Source organism: Haliaeetus leucocephalus, unplaced genomic scaffold (genome assembly GCF_000737465.1).
Source record: "Haliaeetus leucocephalus isolate CR32 unplaced genomic scaffold, Haliaeetus_leucocephalus-4.0 Scaffold158, whole genome shotgun sequence".
Classification (NCBI taxonomy): domain Eukaryota; kingdom Metazoa; phylum Chordata; class Aves; order Accipitriformes; family Accipitridae; genus Haliaeetus; species Haliaeetus leucocephalus.
In genome coordinates this window covers 1,773,391-1,785,813 of record NW_010972594.1, presented here as the reverse complement: position 1 = coordinate 1,785,813, position 12,423 = coordinate 1,773,391, and the positions used below count along the sequence as shown (strand labels likewise).

Below are 12,423 nucleotides of genomic sequence, written 5' to 3'. Positions count from 1 at the left end.
TACTATCCCCCAAATACTAGCATTCTCTATCTAACTTGTGCACACAGTGGTCTCATATCCCAAAATGTTTCGCTGGGTTTTCCTGCTGTAATGCCAGTTGCTGGGGCACTGCACCAGTCTAATTGCGTCAATCTCAGTCTGGGAACAAACTATGAATACAGCAGAGCAAAATCCACAAAGCGGATTTACCACCTTCCAACTGCAAATGATTTCCTAATTTAAAGCAAAACAAATAAGGAAAGCAAAGGGAACTCAGCCATGAAAAGGAGGAAATCCTGCCACCACCTTTCAAACCCCTTCAGCCTGCTCCCCCGCCTTGCTCATTATCACACTAAATGCAGCAAAAATACTAATCCCCAAGCTCAGGCAAAGTGCAGGGAGGCCTTGCTGTGGGGTTGCCCGCACTTTGTGCCCTACAACCAACACCACCACAGCTCCCATGGAGGGATGCATGCTCTTTGTCCAGACTTCACGCAACGGCTTGGCATGAGCGAGAACCCAGAGCTCCGCCACCCAGATCCCATACAGACTGGTGTATGCGAGAAGCCCGAAGAAGCCATGCTTTGCCGGTACAGCTGCAATGCCTGGGTAGGGGAACGGGTAGAAGTGTGCTCTTCTAGCAGCCAGGGACACGACTAGGTGAAAACGGCATTCGGTGACTCTGCTGGTGTAACGCAGCTGATCGATCACTTGGTGCCGAGTGGAGATCAACAGACAGATCTCCACCACAGGACACATCCGACCACCCAGAAGACGGAGAGTGTCTGTTTGAGAAGAAAGCCAGGCAGCTCCCGAAGGCTGCCAAGGGCTTTGAGGACAGGGCTGGTGGTGAGAGGCTGCCTGTTCAGCAGCTGTTCCCTCTCACCTCCTGGCCATCCCACCCACTGCTTCTCCCATCTGCATGAACAGCCTGGCCCTCTGTGGCACACGCAGAAGGGTGTGTATTTCTCCAGTGGAGGAGAAGGACCAGAAAACGTGCAGGAAACAAGCTGCTACCAGAGGGGCAGCTTGCAGGGAGGTCCCAGACAGGATCTGGGTCCAAGAGCTCCTAAACTGGACTACCCACCCTTGCTAATCTGGACCCTTCTTGCTTTCATCCTGCATCCATCAGGTTAATTCCCACTCTAAGATCATCAGTCTCCTTTGCTAACAACAGACAGGGAGAGGAAGTGTTAATGGCTGAGCTGTGCCAAGTTGGCAGCTGTATAAATCGGTATAGCTCCACTGAAGCTGATGGTGCCATGCTGAGCTATGCAAACTAAATGGGTGGCTTTAAGTGCAATTTTTATAAAAAGGCATGTGCTTGTATCTGCACAGTATAGCTCTCCAAAAAAATCCAGACACCAAATTCAATTAACCTTGCTGAGTACATTGAAAGAACAGCAGCAAACATGTTTGGCTCTTTTTTGTCTCAAGATATTAAAAACATGCCTAAGCCAGCAACGCTACAGTTTAATAACTCTTATCTGAACATGTATTTGTGCACCATCAGACTCATTCTCTAAAATATGTCATTAATGGTGTGCCCAAACAAAATTAGAGGATGAGGATGGACTCTCTCCTCTGCGCGGCTAAACAATTTCTCTGGCAACTTCGCTTTTGCCAGACTCCAAGGGAGGGAGAGGTGCGTACTCCTGAAAGGACTGGCTCAGCACCTTGCAAAACTGAACCTTAGTTGACCAACTAACAAGTTTTCCAATATGTCTTACTAAGAGCCTGCAAAGCTCTCTCTGAATGTGAGAAAAATCCTAAAAATAATGTGTCCGGCAGAGAACAACTCTGAACATCCCTCATCTTCTCCCTCCTCCTCTGAAAGCAGCAAGGGAAGAGTGGCAAAGCAGGGGACTACTGACCTAGCAGCAACGTAGAGGGTCCTGTTCATGACCATGACCAGCTGGATGTCCAGCCGGTGCCTCTGTGTGGTGTTCCGCCCTGGTTTGTGACCCACAAACACCGGATACTGTCTTGTATCTGCGGGAAGGGAAAAAAAGATACAGGGTCAAAAGAGAACCGCAAACTGAAACGGTGATAACATGGAGCACCATGGACCCCAGCTACAGCCAAAACCTGTGGTTTCTGTTCTGCTCTGGCAGCACAGCCTGGAGGGCTGGAGAGTTCTTTAAGGTTACAGTCTTTGCAGCTGCAAAGGAGAAAGCCATCACCTTTGTAGAAGACAAAAATTGTGAGGTTTTTTTTAGAGCGTAAAGCTGTTCTGGAGCTCTTGGCACACAGGTACACGGCACTTTCTCACAGTTTTTCTTTCACTGCTTGCAGAGCTTAAATGTTTGCTCCTGGCTGCCAAAGTGTGTCTAGCAGGACAAAGCTGTTTCACAGTGGCCCATCAATCACCACAATGACTGGGCTGGTAGTGGTTAAAGCAAAAGACTTGGCTCTCCTTGATTCAAACTGCCAGCTCCCTGGGTTTCCTACAGAATTGGACCGCCGTTGTAGAACAGCTGTGGGGATTTCTGAGAAACAGTGGGAAACGACCACTTGGACTTTATAAAATGAAAGTCACTGCATATTATTTTGGCAACCAGTCTGATACTCCAGTTCTGGCAACTGGACAACAATACTGACTGGAAGGCCTGTACTGAGCTTACGCTATCAACAAGTCAGCTTTCCCTCACCCTCTACAAGTCAGCAAGAGCATTTATTCACTCTGTTCCCATAATTTTTTGGTGAGACCTCAGCATACATGGGGTGTGCTGCAGCTCCCCAGATGATCTGTGTGTACAACCTGTAACAACACCGAACACTTCTGACCAAGGGCCACCTTGCTGTTAGACTTCATATGTACATGTGATCATGACATCTAGATGCACAAACTAGGGAGCTAGTTAAGTAAACAAAATGACAGACGACGGCAGGAGGATAAACCTCTGATGAGCACCATCATCAATGCAGAACTGCTGCATGTGCATGTTATACAGAGCTGACTAGCATCTAGATGTGCCTAAGCCTTTTCCTCACCAATATGCTTTCCCAGAAACCTGGAGCTGTTTGAGGGAGTCTATTTCTTCAGAAACTCATCTACTGCTTTAGTGTTTTCAGCTATTTTCCTCTAAAAGTATTTTCCCTATTAAGCTTGGTCAAAGTATTGATTCACAGCATGGCTTCAGCAAAGCACCTGAGATGTGTCAGAAAGCCTGGTGATAAAACTGGATAGGAACAGGAACTTCCCTGCAAACCAGATGCTGAAAACTCCTGGAGAAACAAATTAAGACAGCCCAGGCAGGATTTACGTTCAGAAGCTTAATCCTTCTGACCAAGTCCTACATGCAAAATGCCAAGCTGAACTGTCAGGCTGTTCTCTGTCCAGTACCGTTTCCTCTGTAACTCACGGATCTAGCATGAGCCGGGGGCCTGTACATTCATGTGCACTTCAGCATGCCATGCTGCAGAGGAAAAAGTTATCCCATGTTCCACTGCTCCAAAAGCATCAAGACTGGCTATTTCTGCATTAGCAAGGACAGTTAGCATCACCCCTCTGGAGGGTGAAAATGTTGGTGCTGAAGACCCGGTGGTCACACTAGACATGTTTCAGCAGGGTTTGCTTCAGAGCAGTGCTGCCCTGTTCTTGTACCCCAGATGCCTATTAGCATTTGGAGCGCATCAAGTGAGCCCCTGGGGTCTGCCTTTCAGCTTGCTGTTACCCAAGACAGACAAGTTTACGGGTGCCAAGGCCACCCCAAAGCACAGTAAGCAAGGACAATCGAGAGATTCACTTTAAAATCAAATTCCTGACCCAAAGTAGGCTTAAACATAAGCCTACTCATTGCTGACTTGCTACTCCTTAGCATACTTTTACAGACCCAGGCGCCAAAGACTTCCTTTTAAACATCTGAACCTTTGGGAATTCAGAAGACTTTTCTTTGCAGTAATCATAATTGAGCTGAGGTAAATGTGAAAGAATCAGTTATGCTAAGCCTGACTTGCATGGCGAAATGCACAGAAAGCTTTCCACCTGTTTTGCCAGCAAATCTCAATACTAATTCACAGCTGTCTGTGTTACCCTAGATTTTGGAGAGTTTGCCAATTACTGCTGGTAAGAAGGAAGACAGATTCTGTTACAGAAGATTCTTTGTCTTGATTTGGTTTTCAGCTACATTTCCAGCTCAGCAAAAAATGCCTAATGCTAAAGCTGAATCCATCAGAGTTTAAAGAAGTTCAGTTGTTTGTGTTGGATCAACAAAGTATGTTTTCAGAGCTCAGTTTAGTGTGCTATGCTTGAAACTCTGAAGTGCTTCACTGGTTATCCAGAACTATATTTTCACAAGTCAGGTGAGGGACACTTTGATTATGGGGCAGAGCGGGGAGAAGGCTTCCTAATTGGTTTGATCATGCTACTGAAGTGTCTCTGTTTCAGGAGAAAGGCTGTGTTTTTGGAAGATCAAGGAGTTTACCACCCAGTAGTCATAAGTCAATGTGAAAAAGTCATGTTCCTATATTAGTATCTGAGAACATAAATTGCCTGATGTGGGAGACATCAAGAAAAACAACTTTATTCATTGCCACTGTAATAAAATACTGTTGATTTGAAGTCCCCTGATCAGTATTAAGCAAATGAAGTCCTCTGGCCTCTTATACTTACAGTTGCCATGCGAAATACTGATCGGCTCAGAATCTTCTGGGAAACCAGCCCCAGCAAAGTGTAGCAGTATGAAATATAGCAGCAAGGCTTCTGACCTCATAGTAGTTCAGCTGTGAGGCTTCACTTCTTCACTTCACCCTGTGGAAGACAAACAAGGGCTTAAGCACCTTCTGTCTGTGCAGTTTTAACGACTGCATACAGAAAGCTAAAAAGAGTCAATGGGAAGCAGAGGGAGCTTTCCTTCTCCTCAAGCCTCTCACCATACCTGAGGAGGTATGTCACGCTTCTCAGAAGAGACTGCCCTACCAGACCAGTTTCCCTTTAGCCCATGCCCCAGCAGTGCCACGTCTTGCTTGAGGGTAGACTGAAGTATCTGTGAGTTATGAAGAATTTTCTGCCTCAGCTGCTTTTATGCAATAAAGAAACTTTGTCTCCCGCACTGATCGACAGCTAAGAAGATTTTTCCGGGAAATATTTTTTTTTCCCCTTCTTTCGTTTACATAATTAGATGATGACACGATGACACACACCATAAATAAAAAAAACCACACCACATTATTCTGGTTAAAAAGAGATTAAGGGTTATACTACGGGACTGATTCATACCCTGCAGACTTGTGAATCAAGTGAAGAAACACTGAGAGGGCTTGATGGAGCATGCAGTGCATGTCATTGGGCTTTACCATAAAAATATGTACCCATAGATTTAGGTGCCATAAAACCAATACTACAACTTGTGATAAAATAAAGGAGAAAAGAACTGTCTAAAACCAGTGTTTTTTTCCCCTGTGTTCCACTGATGCATTCACTCATTCACATTTCATGTACAAAAATATCCCTAAATCTTGAAGATAAAAGGAACCACAGGGGCCATTGGATACAGTGAAAAAAACCAGCACATAATACAGTAAATAGCTCATAATTCCCAGGCAAATTTTACAGAGACGTTGATCTGTAGGGGAAATCAGTGTAAAAGTGGGGTTTTCTTTTCATCCCTTCCAGAGTTTCAAACCTTTGATGCCGCCTGCCAAAGACTCCTTTTGAACAAAGCTATTTTACAGTAGTCTGTCAGTCATTCAAGATTTACAGGCAGAAAGTCAAACTTCATAACCTACATAGTCTTTGAAACTTAATTTGGCAAACAAAGTGCTAACTTGCTCTTCTGCAACACCATTTAATATTAGATACCTATGTCTCCTTTCTTGATGCCAAAAAAACCATTAACAAGTCTTGAGTGTTGCATTTTCAGTTGTAATTTCACAGACACAGCTGATTCCTCATCTTTTACACAGTTTGAAAATGTCACAATAATTAACTTGCCTTACCAGATACTTGCTTTCAACTAAAATTTCAGCTTCTATAACTGGATTGGAATAGAGACTCTGTTGCAGGGTGATACAGTCCATAAGGACTAATGATTTATTACACTCTGTGTTTGCCTATTATTATTCAAACACACAAATTGGAAACTTGGCTGATTCTCTATTTCTATTAACAAAATAAGTGAGAGACTGAGTTACACTGAGACTAGAAAAAATAAAATTTAATGTAAGGCAATGACTGACACCTTAACTGAACAAAGTGTCAGATGGATGGCAAAGGATAAAAATAACAAGAATAAATGCAACACAACGCAGACACTGTCTGTTTATTATACCTTGTATGAGAATGCACGCTAGAAGATAGTACATACAAGCCCCAAGAGAAGCATTTCCATCTAGTGCTGGTTAGGCCGATAGCTGAGTATGATTACTGACACAGCTATGTCTGCCTGCAGATGCTTTCTTTACCTGTTTCCTCCATTTGTCTCTTTAATCACCTCTTACATTTTCTCTTGACTGTTAGCTCTCTGGGGCAGAAACTGTTTCTTTCTATTTGTTTCCATGCCCAGTGAAACATCATTTGGGGCTGTTAGGAATGCCCAAAGTAGACATAAGCAGCAGAAGTAAATATAATACTCGAAAACACAGTTTCCCCCCAAAGGTTTGAATTAAAATTAAGATATACACATTAAAGGGGTTAATTCCTTTCTCTCTACACGATTTTTTTTAAATGTAGTTCTCCAGCTTTAAAAATTTTGCCCCTGTAAGTACACTGCAAAGTGACAAAACAAAGTGCCTTAATACACAGATAGATCGAAATTCTTTACTTCTTGAAATTGTTACAGACCAATGCAGCAGTCTTTCCAGAAATGCACATGAAGAGCAACAGTTTAACTGGAAGAACTTATCAAGCAATCCAATTCTTCCACTTAAACTGTATTCATCCACGGTATCAGTCTGCAGGCTGACAATTCAAACCACTTGGCTCACAGTGAGACTCTGGAGCATAAGAATAGCTACTTTCTGCTACTCCCTATCAGCACATCATCCACTATCTAACAATGTGTGTACGCTATGAGGAAAGCATTACAGTACTGCAGACATATTGCTGCCACTCCACTCTAGAGCTTGAAAAACTTTTCCCATGGGTGATTCTGCACCACCATTCCCTACTTCTCATTCAGACATGTGTACTGCTCCACGTAAATATATAAGGGAGACAGCTTCCAGGAAAATGAACAATGCCCAGCACGCTTACTTTGTCATTTTAGGTACATGTTATCAGGCCAGATCTTTTTTCTTTTACCTGAAAAGAATTAATGACAAATGAACTGACATATTGCCTTGTAACAAAGACTAAAAACTTAGTAGGTTTTTAAGTGTATGAAATTCTCTGTTATTCTTAAGGGTACCTTCTGGGGAAGAAACGAGGGAGAAGAGAGGAAAAAAAAAGCATAATTCTCTGCTGGTCTAGTGCTAACACAGTTGTTCAAATTTATACAAAGTAAATGCAAAGTGTCTACTTTGATCTGTCAACAATTCAGCTGATACATCAAATGCCTGTGCCAATAAAGTAACATTGAGTACAACTCAAGTTGCATCCAAAGGCAGCTTTTTACTAGGAGGTAATTATTCAAACATAACGTTACTTTTGCTGTTCTTACAATGGTGGAAAGAGCTGTACTGTTTCAGTGGAATTTCAGAAAAGTGCTGATTTGAGAAGGTCACACCTATTTTTAGTACAAATTTCCTTTTCAGCAAATACTCAGCTTTGGTTGGGCTCCTGGGAGTGATGCAAATGTTCTCACTTGCAACTGTGCTGAAACTACTTTCTCATCAAAAGTGCTTGTGAACGCAGTGTCTGATGAAGCATGAGCGAAGACAGTGATGCTGAGTGAGTACAGGCACTGTCTCCAAATGGAAGTTTTGCAAACATCAGTGGAGAGATCTTCAGTCACTGTAGACCACTGCAGTTCAATCTGGCCTCCATTAAGCCATACTGGTTGAGAGAGAACTGGCTTTGAGAACTCCAGTTCTCCCTGTTCAAAACATGATGACTGCTCCTGTTGAAGGAAGCTAGTCGTGAACAAGAGGAGTGCGCTTTGGTGGTGGCTTTTTATTAGCAGACATGCTAATAAAATACATCCCTGGAAATGTTTTAAGAGCATGTTTTATAATCTATGTCTAATGCAATGACTTGTAGACATTGAGTTGGTGGAGTAGATCAGATTTCTTCCACACTTCAGAAAGCCTCCAAGTAATCTGCTTCTTGCATGCCTAAGACCAATGCAAATACAACTTTATGCAAGATACTTGGTGCTCTGATTCTTCTTTCTGAAGCTGATGGTTTCAAATACCTGTGTAAGATGACTTGTTCTGGTTATTTCTGTGTTTCCTCCTTTTTGTCATACTATGATTAAGTATAAATAAACCATATGATCTCTTAATGTACATAGAAATTGAAGTTTTGCCTTCCTACATGGAGTAAGTTTTTCTGTTTGTACACTGAAGCCCAAAGGTGAACCACTTCTAAGTAGGACATTTAGATACTAGTGCAATATAGTTGCTATTACTATTATATTTACTCACTCAAAGCCTATGTGTACATATAAATACACATATTCATATACATATACCCCCCATGTAGATGCATGAAATAAGGGCATTTAATTTTTAAAAATCGTACTGCTGGCATGAAAGGGTTTCTGAAGCTAAGAAAGTAATGATCATTCCAAATCAAGGAGAAAAGTCTGATTTTTCTGTGCCAAGTGCCCTCCACTATGGCTATCGACAGCTATCTGAGCCAACAAAAAGCCACCATGATGAGCTCTGCTTTTTGCTGTCTGATATTTTTAGTGTTTAGTGAACAACACTCTGGGCGGAAATGCATATAGAATAGCTGTTTGGCTAAGGAAATGATTACATGGCTGCTGCCATAATACCCTGGTAACCAGGTTATTGTATCTATAGCTTGTGAGTTCCAGAAAGGTTATACAAATCACATGAAAAATCCTAAACGGAACAGCTAACTTCCTGGTAAACTCTATAAAAGCTTAAGGCCAGATTTGATCTTGAGAACAAATTCAACAGCAACAGCAATGACTGCGTAGACACATTCTATAAATAACTGTTGAAAGGGATGTATTCCATGTTAGAAAACCTCCCATGTCGTTGGTTTGGTCTCACTGTACTTTCAGCTAACCCCAGCGTAACTCCAAGTAAAATCAAAGTATGTAACCATGTAAGAATTTTCCCATGGCACAGTAAGCCTGCTCAGTAATGGACAGATCTTGTTATATTCATTTATTACAAACCTTCTTTATACCATGATGGGTTGTGTTCATACATGACAGCTGCACTTAGATCCACAAATTATTAAGCTTAATGTGAGAATTACCAGACAAAATTCAATGGTCTGTGTTATGCATGAAGCAAGACCAGAAAACCTAATGGCCATAAAAAACCATGACTGACTTAAACGAATTCTTTTGTTTCCACAAACATGTAGAAATAACTTATTCTTCAAAAAGACAGCAAGTCTAGTAAGAAGGAACAGCATTTAACCAAACAGTGAGAAAACTAAAAACTGAAGCTGGATGAATTTGAATTACTACAAAAGGAAAAATGCATGACCAGAAAAGTAGCAGCTTCTGTGAAGTGACCCTGGAAATACTCAGCAAATAGCCCTTCTCATCACATTCAGCACTTCTTATCCTGGGAAAAACAAAAGGACCATAAAAAAGCAGGGAAGAAAAAGATTTGAATTGCGTAATAGATGTAACAAAAAGATTTGGGATTCTCCTGCAGTAAGAGGTTTAAAGGCATGCAAGTGCACCAGAAACCCATGTCCTACTTCAGCGTCTCATTGAAAGAGACTTGCAGAGCAAGATCTGTTTGCCTGTACATAAAAAGATACATATGGATCTACACAGCACATGCTTTGCCCTGCTGAAGGCAGAGCACAGAAACCAGTTGGCTGACCTGACTGCTGTTCCCCTGCTATGGTGCAGATTTGCCATGAGATGCTGCAAGCATCCTTCATGTCCTTTGGCTAAGTCTTTGGAAATCTCTGAGTGGAAGACGCTGCTACTGCTATTTACCCCTTTAAATTCACAGTTCCTAGAAAGTGAAAGACAGGAGTTCTGTGCAAGTCAGAGAAAGGAATTAAGAACAATGCAACAACAACAACAAAAACAGAGGAATACAACCTGCAGGCTGCAGCTTCCAGAAAACGAGAAAAGTTAGGCCGGCACAGCAGAGCTGTTCAGGAGAGCATCCTTTGTCTACGCGTGTTTGGGTGGTGGGCTAGCTGCTGCTCAGCCACCTCGCACGGCTGCACCTGGCAGCAGAAAGGATCATGCAAAATGCCCAGGCTGTGTGGTGCCAAGGGGATCAGACAGATGTGAGCGAACAGAAGCTCAGCGGGTGCTTGGGGAGCGCAAGAGAGAGGAGACACAAGTGGCTATCAGCAAGACACAGCATGGTGTGCCAGACATTACAACTGAATTGGCACGTGGCAGGACAGTGCCCAGAATGGCCAGCTTTTTTCTTGTGTCGTCCCTTCCCTGACAGTTGCTGCTCAGTCACCTGAATGGTGGCGCAGGTGGCCACAGAGACTTAATGCCAGCTCTGTGCCCATCATGTCTACCAGCCTCCATCATCTTTTTGTGACCGATGGTGCGGCCATCATTCATCCTTCCTCTCCTGTCCCGCTCCTGTTGTCTCTACAGCTGGCCATTCGTTTCATGTGGCCAAAAAAGCACTCTAGCACTCCAGGTAGCTGGCCCTTAGACCAGAGAGGCTGGTGTGTGAATGCATTGGGGTAATCACCTGTACTCCTTCAAATCATGCAGTAACAAGGGGTTGCTCCTGAATGCTGGTGAGGGTAGGGAGGCAGTGCCCAAGGGAAGCCCCCACCTGTCCGGCATCCCTGTTGACCCTAAATTCCGTGTGTGAAGCACACCCTCTCTCATCTTTTGTGCACTATCAAAAAATTCTCCCCGACCGTAAGAGGAATGCATGGGTGCCCTCTGCTATACACGCTTTACTACCATTTTAATTGGATTCAGTACTGCTTACTCATTGCCCAGCTGCCGCGGGCTGCACGCCAGATGTGACGATTAGGCCCAAGGGAAAGACACCAATGAGAGCGATTTTGCCTCATATAGTAAGCAACAGCATCCACCTCCATTAAAAAGCATAATATGAACTTCATTACTAGTCTGATGAAACACAGACACATGGACCATGCGGCTCTTCCCATGAAAACTTGCAAAAACGTGCATCTAAAACAAAACTTCAGCCAAAATACAAAGTACTTTTCACGCATGTTTCAGGGGTACTTGCTTATTTTGTTCAGGTTTGTGCAAGCGTGAGTCCTTACCAGCTTTCCTCTCCCCTCATTTGCAACTTTACAAGGCCATACATCACGCACAATAATGTCAGCTGTGATACGTAACATCACTCCCTCCTGCTTCAGTAAGCGATAAGTTGAAAAGATTTGGACAACCCCCAGGCAGCAGTGATGAGCCTCGGTCTGCCGAACCGTAGTAGCAGGTGTCAAGTCAGTAGGCAAAACTCAGCATGCTTAATACTGGCAACCTGTCTTGTCAAGATCAACATTACTGCTCGATCCAGCGCAGTGCAAAAAGAAAATGTAAAGAACAAATGGAGGCCTAAATAGGAGAAACCTTCTGCTGACCTGAGTGAGACATCCCCGATGACTGCAGCATTAATAGGATGCTGCTGTTCAGAGAGGGAACAGTCAGATGGAAGATTAACATCTCCCAGATGGAATTAGAAGCATCTCAGGCCTATCGATTTTGGTTGTAACCTTTACTGTAAACAGTCCACGGGGGCCTCATCAGCCACCTGTTCAGTGATATCTGCATTGAAATATAGAGCCAACGCAAATGAGAAAATGGCCACAGTTCCTTGCTAAAGCATCTGCTCTGTTCCATCCCTCTGTCTATGCATCACCAGCAGCAGCAAAGGTACAGGTTTTAGAGGAAGGGATAATGCAGTGGCACTAGCTCTCTGACACAGCACCAGAAACAATGAACGCTCCATTTGTCATGATGTTGATGGTGGCGGTAGTCGTATTATATCATGCAATATTTCACTTTCTAATAATTGCTCAGTTTTATACTGAAATCAGGCTTGCCAAAACTGGGAGGAAAGCCATCTGTGCCTGGAGGATGACTGCCAGAAACATTTGCAATTTTATTTTGGGGTTATAAACCTGCAGAATGGAACAAAGGCAATGCCTAAATAACCCCTTTCACTCACCACCCCCAACCACACAGAGCAACAGACCTAACTCTGGAACAGCTTGGTTGGTCATTACAAAGATGTCTTTATTGTTTTTAAAAGCCTCACTCATTTAAGAGATAAAAATAGCTCTATTGATTATTTGTGGGACTTCAGCAAACCTCTGTCAAGATTTTGAATTGATTTAAGAGCTAAATGTAGCAATCAGTGCCTTTTGACAGGAGAGAACGCCATCTC

The 12,423-nt window shown here is 43.1% G+C and overlaps 1 protein-coding gene across 5 annotated transcripts in view; it reads right to left on the bottom strand.

Annotated features, from left to right (window-relative positions):
• Window positions 1–4,734, bottom strand: part of SEMA6A (sema domain, transmembrane domain (TM), and cytoplasmic domain, (semaphorin) 6A) — a 61,244-nt gene extending 56,510 nt beyond the window's left edge. For all 5 annotated transcript variants that reach the window (XM_010562346.1, XM_010562349.1, XM_010562347.1 and 2 more), the window contains exons 1-2: window positions 4,595–4,734; window positions 1,854–1,971 (exon numbers count right to left, since the gene is read on the bottom strand). In XM_010562346.1, coding sequence (XP_010560648.1) covers window positions 1,854–1,971; window positions 4,595–4,694 — 218 coding nt within the window. In that variant the 5' untranslated portion in view covers window positions 4,695–4,734. The remainder of the gene's footprint in view (window positions 1–1,853; window positions 1,972–4,594) is intronic.
• Between the last annotated feature and the right edge of the window lie 7,689 nt (window positions 4,735–12,423).